This window comes from Heliconius melpomene, chromosome 5 (assembly GCF_056956725.1).
Source record: "Heliconius melpomene rosina isolate 202511_hmr_F chromosome 5, ASM5695672v1, whole genome shotgun sequence".
Lineage (NCBI taxonomy): Eukaryota > Metazoa > Arthropoda > Insecta > Lepidoptera > Nymphalidae > Heliconius > Heliconius melpomene.
Window position 1 is genome coordinate 5,286,532 of NC_140393.1, and position 16,142 is coordinate 5,302,673.

The 16,142-nt window shown below is 30.0% G+C and overlaps 4 protein-coding genes across 5 annotated transcripts in view; 1 reads left to right on the plus strand and 3 right to left on the minus strand.

The window, feature by feature from the left end:
• Positions 1-11,664, minus strand: part of LOC146539018 (cytochrome b5 reductase 4) — a 49,639-nt gene extending 37,975 nt beyond the window's left edge. The window contains exons 1-2 of one of the 2 annotated variants that reach the window (XM_085185245.1): positions 11,525-11,664; positions 2,367-2,706 (exon numbers count right to left, since the gene is read on the minus strand). In XM_085185245.1, coding sequence (XP_085041371.1) covers positions 2,367-2,700 — 334 coding nt within the window. In that variant the 5' untranslated portion in view covers positions 2,701-2,706; positions 11,525-11,664. Of the gene's footprint in view, positions 1-430; positions 762-2,366; positions 2,707-11,524 lie in introns of those variants that run through there. The other variant, XM_085185247.1, reaches the window with a different exon arrangement.
• LOC146539019 (fatty-acid amide hydrolase 2-like) lies at positions 3,911-10,896 on the plus strand. Its single transcript, XM_085185248.1, has 6 exons — positions 3,911-4,289; positions 6,364-6,583; positions 6,957-7,089; positions 8,424-8,548; positions 9,025-9,159; positions 9,567-10,896. Exons 1-6 carry the CDS (start codon positions 4,089-4,091, stop codon positions 10,337-10,339), a joined length of 1,587 nt encoding a protein of 528 aa, XP_085041374.1. The 5' UTR covers positions 3,911-4,088; the 3' UTR covers positions 10,340-10,896.
• On the minus strand, positions 9,567-11,666 carry Den1 (SUMO peptidase family member deneddylase 1). The gene is made up of 3 exons (XM_085185251.1): positions 11,525-11,666; positions 10,930-11,440; positions 9,567-10,803 (listed from the first exon to the last, which is right to left on the minus strand). Exons 2-3 carry the CDS (start codon positions 11,360-11,362, stop codon positions 10,598-10,600), a joined length of 639 nt encoding a protein of 212 aa, XP_085041377.1. The 5' UTR covers positions 11,363-11,440; positions 11,525-11,666; the 3' UTR covers positions 9,567-10,597.
• Positions 11,667-12,759: 1,093 nt separating this feature from the next.
• Positions 12,760-15,826, minus strand: LOC146539021 (cytochrome c). The gene is made up of 4 exons (XM_085185363.1): positions 15,686-15,826; positions 15,027-15,105; positions 14,623-14,731; positions 12,760-13,292 (listed from the first exon to the last, which is right to left on the minus strand). Exons 2-4 carry the CDS (start codon positions 15,096-15,098, stop codon positions 13,147-13,149), a joined length of 327 nt encoding a protein of 108 aa, XP_085041489.1. The 5' UTR covers positions 15,099-15,105; positions 15,686-15,826; the 3' UTR covers positions 12,760-13,146.
• Positions 15,827-16,142: the final 316 nt, after the last annotated feature.

The following is a 16,142-nucleotide window of genomic DNA, read 5'->3' on the forward strand; positions in this document are numbered from 1 at the left end:
GGCTGCTAGTTCTAATATAATAGTGCTAGTTTATAAATACTAAGCATATATTATGAAAAAATAATTTGTTTTCAAAGAATAGAGAGAAGGTAAGAGGTAGAGTTTATCTCAAAATAGAATTTAAAATTTTTACATTATCTGTATAATAAAAATTACACCAACAATAATTCACCTGTGTTATGAGTTTAGTTAAACTTAACAAAGAAAGCGTCAAACAAAGCGAAACTTTTGTAATAAATCTGCGAAACCAAAATATACAGACGGACGTTTAACAAAAAATGTTATTATTAAAATATATAAAGAACACCACAACATTAGAACAGAATTTAATTAATTAATTAAACCCAAAGAATATTTGGTTAGCAGATTTAAATAGACAATCTTTGGTACCAAATGATGATGATGATTTACATAATATAAGCAGGATAACCTGTGGTAGGATCTGGCGGTCGATGCCTCTGTCTGCCATTCCACCAGCATCCACAGCACGGCATTATATACAAATTTTAACATCCCATTCGTAGCCAGATACCTCAGTTCGCGAGAAATGCATCGCTTTTAACGACTAACTTTTAACCATTTAATTTTATTATTCACACACATTTAACTTTTATTATATATAACTGAAATTGAATCCTTATTGGAATGTGTCATTAAATGATGACTTTTATTTACGTGGATAATGTAACTGTAGATTAAAGGTAACATCGTCAAATCTAAATCGGCAGAGACAACCGACGCAGGCCGCGCTCTGCGTTCGACTGCGGTACCAGGGTTATACATTTTCAGCCACCTCATTATTTGGAAAAGCACCAAATTGCTGATTTTATTCTCAAATACGGCTTATGCCAGAATTTAATGTTTAAACGGAATTATATTGTAGCAAATTGACACATTAAGACAGAGAGATAATGGAGTTTTGTTAATTATACTATTTGCGTCTTCGCGTCTTTAGTTAAAATTGTAATTGCCCCATTCTCTCGCTTCCTGGCTTCTTGATATTTAATGATTGACTTTGAAAGTTATAATTGAACAGAACTTGCCATTTAGCGTAGTTCAATTTATATGGAATCGCAAAATATTTGTTTTATTTTAATTTAATTTGGTAAAAAAATATTTAGTTAGTTACGTAAAGTTATTTAGAAAAAATCTTCTAAAGTTTGACAGTCCACTTTTTTATTGTATCCATCTTTTATTGTATTTTAATTATATTTATATTTCATACATATTTTACAAAATATTTGTTGAAATACATAAGTATTTATTTTAAGGTATCGATAATCGATACCTTAGTTAGCAGGCCAGCTAACTCTATGTGAATTTTACATTTTGTAATTGTTTCCAAGCCACTTATTAAAATAAAGATGATTGTCATAACTATGTAACATGTATAATCTATGAATCTACTAACATATTTTTTTGTAAGTGTTCTGCGAAAAATGGCAAAACTTTTTCGACAATTATTATAAAGTTCAGGCAGTTAGCTTTGCAGATTTAGACACCTATCGTTTTTTTTTTTAACTTGACGTCTATCCCGCTCAAATTATCAAAGTAATGATTATTTTCTATCTAAAATTCAGAAACAATATGCTATAAAATTCCTCAACTAATCAACATGTTTTTTTACGAGTCGTCCTTCGCGTCTTCAAATTAGGGTCAGAAGTCATGACAATTTAAACGTGGACGATGGAACGTATTTGACGCAGATGAGAAAAGTATCGAAAATGTTTTTTAATATTTTATTATTGATAAAAAAATATATAATTTAACGTCAGTGAAGAGAGGTCTACGCTTCCATGGTTATTTACATAAACGTTGGTTTCGGTCGGTTCGACTTCTCTTTCATGTTCAAAAGTGTTGTGGCGTTAGGTTCTGTCATCAAATACATAACGTTTGCAAATAGTTTAGTTCAAAGAACTAGCGATAGAGTAGACCACTGGAATTTTATACGAACCAGTTGAACTTATTTAATTTTTTTTATATATCAAAATCATAAATAAAATAACATATTTAAATTATCCTTAACAAGATGGTATTTTTTTACTTTTATGCCAAATTTAACGACAGAACACCAGACCTCAAAGTTGTAAAATAAAAAATTGCTTCTCACAGATAAGTTAATTAACTTGAAATATTCTTAGCTTTGATGATTACGATTGTTTTTATAAGGTGTCTTATACGGAAGAAAGAACTTGAAACCTCATTTAAATCTCAATTCATTTATCGGCAGAGGCAAGAAAATATATATTCCTTAATATTGAACTTGGCTCCTTTTTTCATGTTTACGTTGTTGGTGGGATGACAGGTATGTTTCAATAACAGACAAAAAAAAAAATTAAAAACAAAAAAAAATTATAACGACTTACCAGTAGCCGATGCTGCGTTTACAATAGGTCTATTCATAGTGCTTGTTTGTGTTTTTTCGGAGGGTTCATCTAAGGATTTGTTAGAGCGTGTCTGAAGCGGTGCCTTTGTGAACGGTGTAGGCGACGTGGGTAAAGATAAAGGTGACGACAATCTTAAAAGTGATGTTGGTGTGCCAAAACTAGCTGGCAAGGATAGTTTTGAATCTGAGTTCACAAAAGCATTGGGATCGGGCACGGGATTATCAGTGGTATCTGTGCAGAGGACAGTTGGTAAGGATATTTTAAGAGAATTACTTCGTGAGGAGGACTCTTCGTCTGGCAGCTTATCGGACATATCGATCTGAAAAGAAAAAATAAAAGGTATAAAAATATTCTAGTGTTAAGACACTCTGTTCCCCATTTTCCGCACGCTGCACTTTGCCTCGATAGCAGAGCGAAAATCCAAATCTTATATTCGAATTCCTGAAGTGGAAATCGAACCCAATCGAGGCCTCAATTATTTATGTTAATTAAAAAGTAAGATAAGATTTCAGAAATCCTACAAATGCTGCTGAAGAAATCATTTTAGACAAAATCCATCAAGTTTTAACTGAATAAATTACGTTCTAGTAGCGCTCTCAAATTATGCTAAATATATTTTTTAGATTATTTTAATATTGCTAAAAAATATCATATTTTTTTAATCATTTAAATAACCACGAGAATGGTAGCAGTAGAATAAAATTGCAGATATTAATATTATAAATTTATATGTAACAAACTTTTTCTCAACTTCATAAATGACTGGCAGACAATGAATAGCCGAAAATATTGATGTATTAAGCTTAAATTTGACAGGTGGATTTTGTGGGAAATTTATAGAGAAGCAATAAGAGATTCCTCTTAAATTCAAAATATCAAAAAGGAAGCAATAAGGTGATTTTGCAGTTCATAGACTCGTCTATTCACAAATTCAATCTTAAGGAAAATGGAGACAAAAGCTAGTATAATATAATTCATATTCTATACATATAAGAATATTATTTATATAATAAGACATACAGACATTTTGAATTTGAAAACACGTAATTACTTTTATAAAATAATTTTTGACTTGATTATACTTATCAATAAAACATGATCTTTAAAATAGTTGAAAGTTTTTAATATTATTCTTGAAATTAAATTAATTTACTTCAATAACTATACATCTCTTACTAATCAATGTAGATGAAATTTCAGTTCCATCAATTACTTTAATGAATATAGGAATTCTCAGATGAATGAGCATAGACGTGTAAACTACCTACTTATTGCGAAGCAATAACCAGGAGAAAAATAAATCTACAAATACGTCCTATAGAACTTACACCGAAAAACTATTTTTATTCTTCAAAATAAAGATTAATGTGGTTACAAATTACAATTCCACAGATATGTGCAAAAGTGGTGTAGGTGTCAGTGTTTGGCTGTATGGCGTCCACTTTATGACGTGATGTTTCATAAAAAAGTCAACGGGAAAGAGTGAGACAGATGACGTTTAAAAACTTGCGCTCCATATTGTTAGTTCAGTTCACAATTGGATTTAAGTCGTCTATCTACAGAGCGCGGGGCGGTCGTGCGAGTTGTTATTTTTATGATTCATTACGATAAAATACGTAATATCAAGTAATTCAGTTCACACGGCCATTAATATTATTATTCGTTTGTAATTTTCTACACTGCACGCTTGTGAAAGTGAAAATGGATGCAAACGAAGTACAATACCGGCCTGTACCATTTAGAGTGCATGTTTTGAGTGCATTGAGAACATTAATCGATGTGATCACCGCTATTTTATTTAAATTGTATTATGGGACACAAGGAAATAGGATACCGCCGATAAAAGACGAGATTCTGAAGCAACCGGCTGTGGAGGTTGCAAGGAGAATAAGGACTAAACAGGTTTGTGTACATACTCTTTGTCCTTGAAGGATTTATTACATGGTGTTTGTAATTATAGAGCAATTTGAATAATAGGATTAATCACATGATTTTCTTTTTTTTTCCTTATTGCAGCAACTTGTCTATTTACTAAATATCTACTTTGCGTGTTGTAAATAGTCATAAAACGCATATGTATAATGTTGTTTTATTCTTCTATAAAATTTTATGCTTTCATACAAAATATCCAAAGAAATTTAATGTATAGTTGCCATTAATTATCCTTATCACGTCAGTCACTCTTTGTTTAGTGATGTACTTATACAATATTTTTATATCTAAGAACATTCATGGAGTATGTATAGGTACATAATTACTGAAAAGCATTTGACGAATATCTGAAGTTTCACTATTTCAGTCTTTATATTCACAATAAATTAATTTTAATTTAATGAACACACCGGTGTTCCTGCTAAAGCTTCGTTGCCATTTTTTAAATTATCGCATTAAGTATTTGCTGTTGAAATAACGATTATTAAAATGTGAAAAATGACAAGAATATTAAACAAACACTAGTAAACATTTCAAGAACATTAGATATTTTAAACCAAAATTATAAACACATCCTGATAGAGTTTTCTTTATTGTATTGAAAGAGATATATTTACCTATATGTAATATACTTTACATAAATTCCTGGTGAAGTGAATCACAATCCACAGCTCATAGATAGGTAGGTACAAAGTTTGCAGTAAAAATGTTGACTCACTTTAAGTTTCGTAACGGAATTGTGTAAAATCAGCTTAAAAAATATTGCTCCAAATAGATATGTTATTGTATTTATTATTTATAAAAACTAAGTTATCTTGCATTGGTAGCGGATAAGAGCGACGTATCGATTATAAATTAGTTAAAGTAAGTACGTGTCTAATTGTGCCGAGCAATTTCTTTTTAATATTTTTTAGGGATCCGTAGCTGAAGGGTAAAACCCTTAGGGACCCTATTGCTAAGATTCCGCTGCCCGTCCGTATGTCTGTCTGTCCGTCTGTCAACAGAATCTCATGAAACATTATGTTAGACAGTGGAAGTTTTTTTTCAGATCTTTTTTTTTGTTCAGATGATGTATTTCTGTTGCCGCGACTAAACAAATACTAAAAAACAATAAAATCCAATACAACAGACATGATTTTTCCGTTTTTATAGATATAGAACCATGCGTGCCCGAACCCGTCTCGAACTTTGCTGGATTTTTTATTACATTTAATAACCTCTAATTAAGATAGATAATTATATCTCAATTAATAATTAAATAGTGACATTTCTGCAGCACTTTTGCGTTTATAATTTAGCGTGGAAAATCTTTACGTTTGATATTTACGTATACTTTCGGTTTAGAAGATGAATTCAACAATTAATTTGATAAGTGAATATTATTCTTGTTCATGAATATACTTTATGAGAATGATTAGTGTATTAAATGATTGGTGGAGGCCTATGTCCAGCAGTGGTCGTAAATATGGCTGTTATGATGACGATGATGTCGATTGCAAATTTTTTTTAGAACAATGTTAATATTTATTATTAAAAATTACAGATAAGCAACGCTTGTAAAATAATAACTTTTATATATCAATTGTATTACCTATAAATGATATTTAATAATAGTTTGCTACAGTGGTGCGGTTGTGACATTATTGACTGAATGTGACCGTGGGTGGCATGGCTTTATATATATTTAATATTTATATATTCGGGAAATGTACATGAATATAAAAAAAATATATAAAGCAAAAGTTAACATTTAGATATGTAATTAAATTGCAATCTTTCCAAAGTTATTAATATATGTATGTACCTGCATTAATAATGCATTAATCTTATATTAAACTTAGTCTTCTGTTAATTAAAAAAGATTGAATATAAAGATTTTCTCATGGTTTTATTATATGTTTTTACATAGCATAAAAATTAGCATTGTTGCCTTTGTGTAATAAAGGAAAAATGGTCAACGTAATAAAACGTAAAATAGCTGATATAAAATAATATGTGTACTGTAAATAATTTTGAAAAGCGAATTTCATATTATAAATTTCAGATAAGCAGTGAAGATGTAGTACAAATATGTATACAACGGATTCGAGACGTAAATCGTCAGTTAAATTGCTTGGTAGAAGAACGGTTCGAACTGGCTCTGGCTGAAGCTAAAAAGGCTGATGAACTGGTAAGAAGTGGTTCGAAAACGGAAAATGAACTGGCAAGGGAGAAACCTTTCTTGGGCGTTCCATTCACGACTAAGGATTGTATTGGTGTTGAAGGTATGGATTAGTGATATGTTAGTAGGCAGATGTAGTACTTAATAGGTACATAATATATTAGAATATTTTATTACGTTTTAGTTACGACGTCAACTTAAATATATTTTTTTTAGCTTTATAATGTCATGTTTAATGTTAACCAAATTTGTTATAAAGACATTTTAATAGAAGGATTTAGAATATTTTATTAATAGAAAAATGAAATATTTTACTTGGTCGGATTGTCTTAAGCCTAGTCTTAAGACCTTCCTCTGCCTCGCTGTAAGCGGGATACAGCGTGAAGTAAAAAATAAACAGTGAATACATGTCACATTATTAAAACCTAATTTCTGAACCTTTTGTGTATATTTATAGGTGTTTTTATAATTTCCAGGACTTCATCAAACAGCCGGAGTGGTTATGCGGAAGGATTTCATAGCGGAGAAGGATGCCGAGTCAATTAAATTATTAAGAGACGCGGGTGCCATCATTCTAGGCCTGACAAATGTTCCGGAACTTTGCATGTGGTGTGTAAAAATCTTTTTTTAATTGTATTACCCATAATTTTGATAAGACAATGAGAAGAATTAACAAAGATGACGACAACGTTATAGAAAATAAATAAATATTGTTATACAGCAAACCAAAAATAAGATTTTTTACTAAAAATATCTCTAAAATCGCTCATGTATTTAAAAAATAAATAAAAATATACATTTATATTATTTATCGCGCTTGATGAATCTTGTGTTAAGAAATATAGGTGTAATCGTGTGTTTACTCGAGAAAATCCTGGCTTGCGTGTAATGGGCACGCTGCCAATTTTTTTTGTAATTATAAAAAAAACTATAAGTATAAAATAAACATTATAAATGAATTATAATTGTTTAGCCTGGTTTCCATCAAAATATTCCGCTGTATATGTTGATATTGAATTTATTTTTTCTCTCTTACGATAGATACAAATAATAAAGTTGCTTGAATATGTAGAAAAATACAATTTTAATAATAATTATCTCAGAAGATGAAGTCACAAAGTATTGTTTAAAGTTCAGGGTAATCTAGTTTTTGTACGTGCCACTAATATACATACTTAGTCTTGCCATAAATATTGTAATAAAGAAAAAAAAATTTTACTGCATGTAATATTTATTACTATTACAGTGTTTTAGTTTAATACATTAATATACAACTATTTAAAATATATAAAGCTTATTCGAAGGCTCCATTTTTTGCAATCCAGTTAACAATAGCAGCATGCTCTCTGTCTATGGAAAAATTCTCTACTGCCAATTGTATGGATTTAGGTACTCCAAATTATCATGACTTGTCCAGATTACTATGATTCTAGGTGCTATTTGAATCTCCCGTGATAAAATATTTTGCTTTCGTACAGGATTTCTTTGAATTATTTCCTTTATTGCTTTGATCGCCTTTTTCGTATGACGCCGACGGCCAAGATCTCTTTTTGTCACAAACAGAAGAGGTTTCATTGTACCTATCGATAGCCCCGGCACAAATATTTGACTAATATCAAGCACAACAATTATTTTAAAAATTGTATTGGGCTCCATATCTACTTTATGTAATGCAATCACAGCGATTCGGTTCTCTTTATCACCCCATTTATCATCCATTTTGCAATTACAAAATATTTTACAATATTTTGCCGCGAAAAATAGAAAACGCATTGAACGATCGTATAAAAATGACAGATTCTAAATTCAAAAGTAATATTTTGTTTATTTTTAATTGTAACAGTCTTTATGGCCAGACTAAGTATATACATACGTAATTTTATGCACGTATTTCAACAAAATAATAATATGGTTTATAATTAACTTCTTTTATTAAATAACAGGTACGAAACTTACAACAAAATTCATGGTAGGACAAATAATCCTTATGATACTAATCGAATCGTCGGCGGATCGTCCGGTGGTGAGGGATGCATACAAGCGGCTGCCGGCAGTTGTTTTGGAATTGGTAATATTTTTTCTTAAGCTTCATTGGCTGCTTGTTTATTTTTTTTAAGCATGCTGTATCCCGCACATAACAGGGTAAGTAGAGGGAACCCGGGACCTAGTGTTAAGAGTTCCACACTTTCCGCCGAACTATGGAGGCATTGCGCATTGAGTTTATTATTTTTTATATTCAAAAAATTACAGATATTTATCAATTTTTAAGGAACTGAAAAAGTTTAAACTATTGCTTAAGTCCCACGTTGGTATAGTATAAATATAATTTAGTTTAAACACTAATTGCGTTTTGAATCATTTCATTTAATGGAATTCAACATGGCTCAACTATAAATAGATACTTATTTACATATGTACCTACCTCGTTAATTGAATTATTATACTGTAACATATGTACCTATTATATTAACTGTAAGTGCAACGGAGTATTAAACTATGAATTGATTACCGCACATAAAGTTGACTAACATTTATTACTTCCAGGTTCCGATATAGGCGGGTCTATTCGTATGCCCGCTTACTTTAATGGGATATTTGGACATAAACCTTCGAGGAAAATCGTTTCCAATGAGGGACAATATCCTCTTGCCTACACAGAAGACCAGGAAAACTTTTTATGTGAGTTTCAAATATTTTATTTCATCATTTCATAATTCTAAATCAAATAAATCAGCTTCACGCTGTATCCCGCATACAGCACGCATATACGCACTTTCCGCCGAATTTTTCGAGGCATTGCGTGTTGAGTGGCGAAACTATTTTTTGTCTAGGTGCCAGAGTGAAATGAAAATATTACTAAATAATAATTCACTCCTTCGAGTGGGGATCGAACCCCCAACCGTCACGTTAGTCAAACCCTTGTACCACTGACACCATGGCCTCGTCTTTTGACTTCCTGTTAAAAAGCCTAGATCGCTCTAAGCCGAAATTCGAGTTAAAAATGGCATTCCATTTAAAAATAGCGAATATTTAGTTGCGTTTTTAGGCACACGCTTATTAAAAAATGTATTCCGTATGACTTACAGGCATTGGGCCCATGACAAGATACGCTGCTGATTTGAAGCCTATTCTCAAAATAATATCAGGAGGAAATAGCAAGGAGCTACATTTAGACCATCCAGTCAATATAGGTAGTCTCAAAATATTCTATCAAATTAGCATGAACGCTCCTCTATGTAGTGATATTGATCCAGAAATAGTTACCGCTATGAAAAAAATTATAGATCACTTCAATGTAAAACACAAGATTTCAGCTGAGCAGAAAAATATTGAGTGGTTACAGAAATCGGCCCCCATATGGCTTGTTACAATGAGGGGTAACAGAAGCTTTGGGGAAGCTATAATTAAAGATTATGCATACTGGAAGAATTTTAGGGAGATTGTCAAATGTGCAGTTGGTCTATCTGATAATACACTGATAGCTCTTCTTACTTCAGTTATAGACAAAAGAGTTGATGAGATGGATAACAATAAGTATCAACTTTATAGACAAATAAGATTGCAATTGGAAAATATTTTTAAAAATATGCTCGGCGATAATGGTATATTTTTGTTCCCCACACATCCAACACCAGCACCATATCACAATCAGCCCTTAGTAAGACCAATGAACTTTATGTACACAGCTATAATTAATTGCCTTGGTCTTCCTTCAACAACTGTGCCTTTAGGATTAAGCAAAGATGGTCTTCCATTAGGAATTCAAGTGATTGCAAATCACAATAATGACAGGCTGTGCTTGGCTGTTGCCGAAGAGTTGGAGAAAGCATTTGGAGGTTGGGTACCACCACAGTCATAAGAGATTATGGGAACAACCAAAATCTATGCAAATATTTGAAGTATAAGGATTTTAAAATTGCACAATTAATGTTTATTTTAAAAATATGTTTATGATGATGCCAAAAACTGATCTTTATATACAACATTAGATTGATTTATATACTGTAAAAATATATTTTACATAATAAGCCAATTGAAGGGAAAATAGGTATATAATAAATTAAACTTTAATTTTGGGAAGATTAATTTATTAACAAAATATTTCAATTAAAATGTATTAATTAGAATGAGAAAGACTTTTTATGATATTCAAGATTTCTTTTCTTTTAATATCAGGATTTATTTTCACTGTCATATCACATGATTGTAGTTCTCCAAAGTTTTTTGCATGATTGGCCAACAGCTCAGTGTTGCATATGACATGGACTCCACAATCATAACCGTTGCCTTGTTGTCGACATTCCTTATCAACAAAATTTATGTCTAAAAACAAAACAAATATATTTTTAATATACTAAAAATATAAATAGATGTATATTTTATTAAAGATTATTATAATATTTTATATTGATAAAATAATGGTGTATATTATTATTGTCATTATCTTACCTCCTTTTCCTAAGTAAGACATTAAGTGACTACCCAAATCCCAAGCAACATTGTGATTGCTTCCAGATGATGAATCAAAGTGATAAAAACAATTTTCATTTCTAGAGAAAACAAGTAGACTCCAATGAGAGCCTCCAGCCATTTCAGGTGAATCATTATCATTAAGGGCGAAGAATACAAATTTCTTCATCTTAATGTTGAGTGGTTCCAAAAATATTCCAATTTCAGCACTCTGAACCATTTTTATACATTGAGTAACTTCAGGAGAAACAAATAATATATTTTTTTCACTGCTAAATTTAACTTTTTCTAAGTATTCAAAATAAAATGATATAATGGTATCATTAAGCCAATATGGCCCATTTAAAAGTTCAACATCAGATTGATGTAATAAAATTTCATGAAAACTTAAGACAACTGAAGAGTTTGCCATATTAAATCACACTATTTATTTCTATATATTCTTCTAATGTAATTCAGTTTCAATACATTGCTCTTATCACCAAGTCATCTGTTAATTAGAGAATAATAAAACATAGCAATATTTATATTTACTTTGTTATATATAAAAAAAAGTAATAAAAATAAAACTTACCTTTTTATTTTGATGTATATATAACGCAACAAGTGTCTTTTCGAAATGAACAAGAAATAAACATGAACTTCACAAGCTTCACCAGTAAGAAAAATAACAATTAAATTGATAAATTTAATAGCCTTTCAATAAAAAGATATATATTGTACATGTGTAGAATATATAGAATATATTATAAAGACAACATAAAGTTTATTTTAACACATAACATTAAATTAATTTAGAAATCTCTAGATTTACTCATCTAAAACTAGGACGTGAAGTTGACAACTGTCAATTCGTTAATAAAATATTGTCAATGTCGTCTTTAAGATATGAAAGCAGCATTAGGTGCTGCCACATATTCTTTTTAGAAAAGATTTAATTTAATTTATTTAAATTAAAGAAAGTTTTTTAAAAAGAATACTTGGAGGGTTAATTTAGTATTTTTTTTATTATACGTATTTAATTGTAAAGGCGTTATATAATTGACATTAAAAATATTTCAGTATGGTCATTATTATTACAGACTTGCAGTACGATATATTATTATAAATAATTAATTAATTATTAAAGTAATCAGCTATTTTATGATATATTTTTTAGCGACATCTAATGGATAACATTGAAAATAATATCGTTGGTTACTTATATAACTCGATAGGTAACCTTGAAACTGCAGCTATATATCGTATAAGAGTTACGACTTACGAGCAGTATTACGTCAGCTAAACTTTATCCACGAGGACAAGGTTGACTGTACATGTGATACAACATAATTCTATTATACATCACTTTCTTATCATAACTATTATAGATAACTGAATGTCTGTTATATTAATAAATATATAATAGGCAAATTTAAGCGTATTTGTGCGCTTAGAATTTTTCTCTATATAAGATATTTCAGCTATCATACTTATGTACATCTGGTAAGCAGAGGGAACCTAGAGTTAAGACACTTCGTTACCAATATTACGCCACATTTTTGAGGCATTGCGTTTAGTGGCAGTACTCAACACCACATTTTGCCTCGACACCAGTGATGAAAATATTACATTTTCCTCGTTCATCAAACCCACCTGTCGCATTTAGTCACGTCTGCCCCCGCACCACGGCTTGCCTCTAATAATCTATTAGATTTTATTATTTGCATAACATAAAAACTTGAAATGTAAAAGAAATATGTATAATAACATATAATTTAATATACAAATTATTAAACCAGTATAAAAGGATAAAACAAAAAAAAAACGTTTATTTGGATAAAACTATAATTAAATACAGCTAGGTATTGGTAACAATGGTTACATAAAACTATTTAATTTGTTAGGGCCATTTACAAATGAAAAGCTAGTTAAGACTGTACTATTAATAATTTAATAACATTACACTCACAACATTGCTATGCTTGGCAAATAATGTTTGTCATACATAATTTACAATTCATCCAATTCACACAATCTCCATTGTAATAGTATAGATGGTATAAATGAGTAACAAGTTCACAATTGTCCAGAAATGTTAACTCAAAATAAATATATAAATAATAATGATACTGATTGCGCTAACAAATAAGAAGTATGTCCCATATAATGGGATATTCCTCTTATTTCATTTTACTTTTCCTAATGTCATTAAAGTTACTTAGTAGCTTCCTTAAGGTATGCAATAAGATCTGCACGTTCGTTGGCCTTCTTTAAGCCAGCAAACACCATTTTGGTTCCAGGGATGTACTTCTTGGGGTTCTCCAAGTATTCAAAGAGTGTTTCATCACCCCAGGTGATACCTGTACACAAAGAAGGAAAAATAAGTTTAAAATGTATTATAGGTTAGTTTTTGATTAATCACACTGTATCCTATATGTACTAGCGTAGGCAAAGGAAACCTAGTGGTGAGACAATCCATTCCTCACTTTATGTATTGAGTTTTGGAACTCAGCACCTTGCTTTGTTATAAGATATGATAATTAATTTCTCTGTCTATGTTGTGACGATGCATCTTTGCATCCTCATTGTGTTGGTTATATTAAGATGAAGGATAACTTAAGCATATAACTTGTTTTATTTTATCTGTGGATCTACTTTTGGCCTTTAAATATTATCATATATCTTATCTAACAAATGGAATTATTTTTAGTCTGTATTGATTACCATAATTAATAAAATATAAATTGGCAACATAATTTTGTTAAGTAAAAAATATTAGTTCTTATAAATTACTTCCTTCCTAAAGAATATAACTTGGAAATTGGTTGAAATATTATATATGTTGTAGTCATATTGTTTGAATTGACAATGTCATGAAAATGGTTAATATTTAACAATTTCATCATCATTGTTCGATAATATCATAAAATTGTGTGCCAATACTAGCTAAAATAGCATCATAATTTTTTAAATAAAATCAAAAAAAATAAAATTAATTTTAACTTAGCCAATTATTTAAATTCAATCTAAATTCTGTATGAATTGGTTAGTCAGGTAAACTAATCTAATCCATTAAAGTTAAATTAGACTTTTTGTATATAATTTAGTATTTGCTGAAAGTAGTGTTTATAATTTTATAAAATAATTTATTATCTTTAATATACTGTATCTACTTGTTTCGTGTGGTCACCCTAATCTCTATTATCTTACATATAAGTTTTAGTGCCTGTTATTTTCCTTCTTTATTAATAGTTACTAGAATGTTAGTCATGTTATAACAAGCGGTCACATTGACATTTAAAAAAATATATTATTAAATATTTATTTACCTGTACTCTGTACCATGCAAATGGCACACAAGACTCCTCCCTCCCTCACTCCTATACAGAGTTCCTGAGTGTTGGAACTCAACACCACCTGTTGCCTTGTTACCAGAGTGTAGAAATGGTAATATTAAATATTAAATTTTTTCCAGTGGGAGCAGAACCCACTACCCTCTACTAATAGTGTGAGGCACTCTTGCGCCTAGGCTACAACTGGCCTTATAATTACTGATTTAATCAAATAATATTGACAATTTCATGAATGTGCTGAGTGTTTCTGGCCATAACATGTATAATAATATATACTTTGTGGTCTTAGTAAATTATACTTGCTTACAAAATTTCAATATTTTAAAAAGAACAATACCTTTAGCCTTGTTAGCTTCTGAGTAAGAGAAGCCAGGAGCCTGACCAGTTTTACGTCCATAGAATCCATGAAGGTTAGGTCCTACTTTGTGTTTTCCACCTGCTTCAACCTATAAAAATAGTTGTATTTAGCATATACAAATGATAAAAAATTTGCATTATTTATAGGTCAATATACTTTAAATGAAAAATTTATTTAATAACCCCATTATATTTGCATAACTTGCTTTTGTCAGTGACTTCCTTATAATATATGTAAAAATAATATTAAAAGCCTAGGTTATGATCATGGACATCCTTGTTTAGACAGTAATTAAAATGTAAGTCTTGAGGAAAAACCTTATAACAAACAAGACATGGCAAGGTGCAGTATAAAGTAAATACATAAATTGAATTAACACTTACCGTATGACACTGAGCACACCTTTGCACAAAGATTTTTTTGCCATTTTCAGCATTTCCTGCAGGAACACCCATTCTACCTCTGTAATTGAAATCAGTTTAAAAATTATGTAATGTAAAGTAAGCATGATATGAATAAATATTTAATCAAGTTTAGTTCTAAACAATACAATTGGTATTACATAATGTAACATTTGTATTGAAAAAAAAGCGCGAAATATTGATTTTATCAGGTACGTTGTTAATAAGAAATTAACATTGGTAAAATAAGCTTTGAATGAAAATATATTTAAAAAAAATCAAAATGTACAATGACCTATGAGATCAGAAATCAGGTCACCTAAAATGGATCAATGTCAGTTGGGATAGGGAATCGCCAAGAAGCGTGATAATGACACCATTACGTAAGCTTATGAAATTTATGTAGGATATGCAATATGAGCATATGAATTGCAAGAAAATATTTTAAATAAAATGTATTTAATTTATAATAGCTCAATTATAAGTTTTTGGATTGGGTTATGACAAAAAAAAGATTTATAGGTTAGCCTTGCAAAAATGTTCAGATGTTACATTATAATTTGTAGTAAATTGTGATGTAATAATATAATTTTATTGTATACTTCTTAATAAATTAGCCTTATAGATACACAGGTACTCACGTGTTTTACTCAAATAATTTTAAATACTGATTAACGTAGGAAAATCCCAACGATGTAGACTAATCGCGACGTCTCCTTACAATGAAATCACACGACTACCGATCGCAAAACCGACTGGCGCCGAATAAACGTCATGAGTGACGTGACTGGTATTGAAATAAATTAGTGATTGAAAATGAAATGAAAATATCGATAAAATATTTATATTGAATTATCAGTAAGAAAAAAAAAACAGTCGAATTGATAACCTCCTTTTCTTACGGAAGTCGGTTAAAAACAAGAAAAAGGAAATATTTTTTGAAACTGAAAAGATTAAGCACGTAGTTTGCATAGTATATACTCTGTATAAGCTGTTGTCTCCCAGTGTTAAAAAAATGTTTAATATTTAGTGACTGAAAGTAAATATACAAAATATGTAAAAAAATATAATAATCACACAAAAAATTAAGCTATTTAA